A 337-nucleotide genomic window follows, 5' to 3' on the forward strand; every position below is an offset into this window, starting at 1 on the left:
GGGGACCCGCCCCTGCCTCCAAGGAGCTGCCAAAATTCGGTCCCCGAGCTGCGGCGTCCGCGCCTCCCGCCTGACGAGCTCATGCAATCATCCTCACTTATCGAAGTTTTCTTACTTGATGAGGTCGGGGTAGAACTGCCTGTCCCAGGCACTGTAGAGGGACGTGGTGACGTACAGCCTCTTCCCGTCCAAGCTGAGCTGGATCATCTGGGGCCCCCCCGGCACCTTCTTCCCCTGGGAGCGGGCGGAGGAGCAGACGTGCTGCTGGAGGGTGCCGGACCGGGGGACTCCTCCACCTCACCCAGACCAGCGGTGCAGGCTGCCACGTCCATCCCAC

General features: G+C 65.0%; 1 protein-coding gene across 1 annotated transcript in view; it reads right to left on the reverse strand.

Annotated features, from left to right (window-relative positions):
- The window catches only part of SELENBP1 (selenium binding protein 1), an 8,531-nt gene that overhangs the window by 233 nt on the left and 7,961 nt on the right, over positions 1-337 (reverse strand). The window contains 1 exon segment of the mRNA XM_009332557.1: positions 115-234. Within this exon segment, the coding sequence (XP_009330832.1) occupies positions 115-234 (120 nt within the window).

Source organism: Pygoscelis adeliae, unplaced genomic scaffold (genome assembly GCF_000699105.1).
Source record: "Pygoscelis adeliae isolate BGI_AS28 unplaced genomic scaffold, ASM69910v1 Scaffold709, whole genome shotgun sequence".
Classification (NCBI taxonomy): Eukaryota; Metazoa; Chordata; class Aves; order Sphenisciformes; family Spheniscidae; genus Pygoscelis; species Pygoscelis adeliae.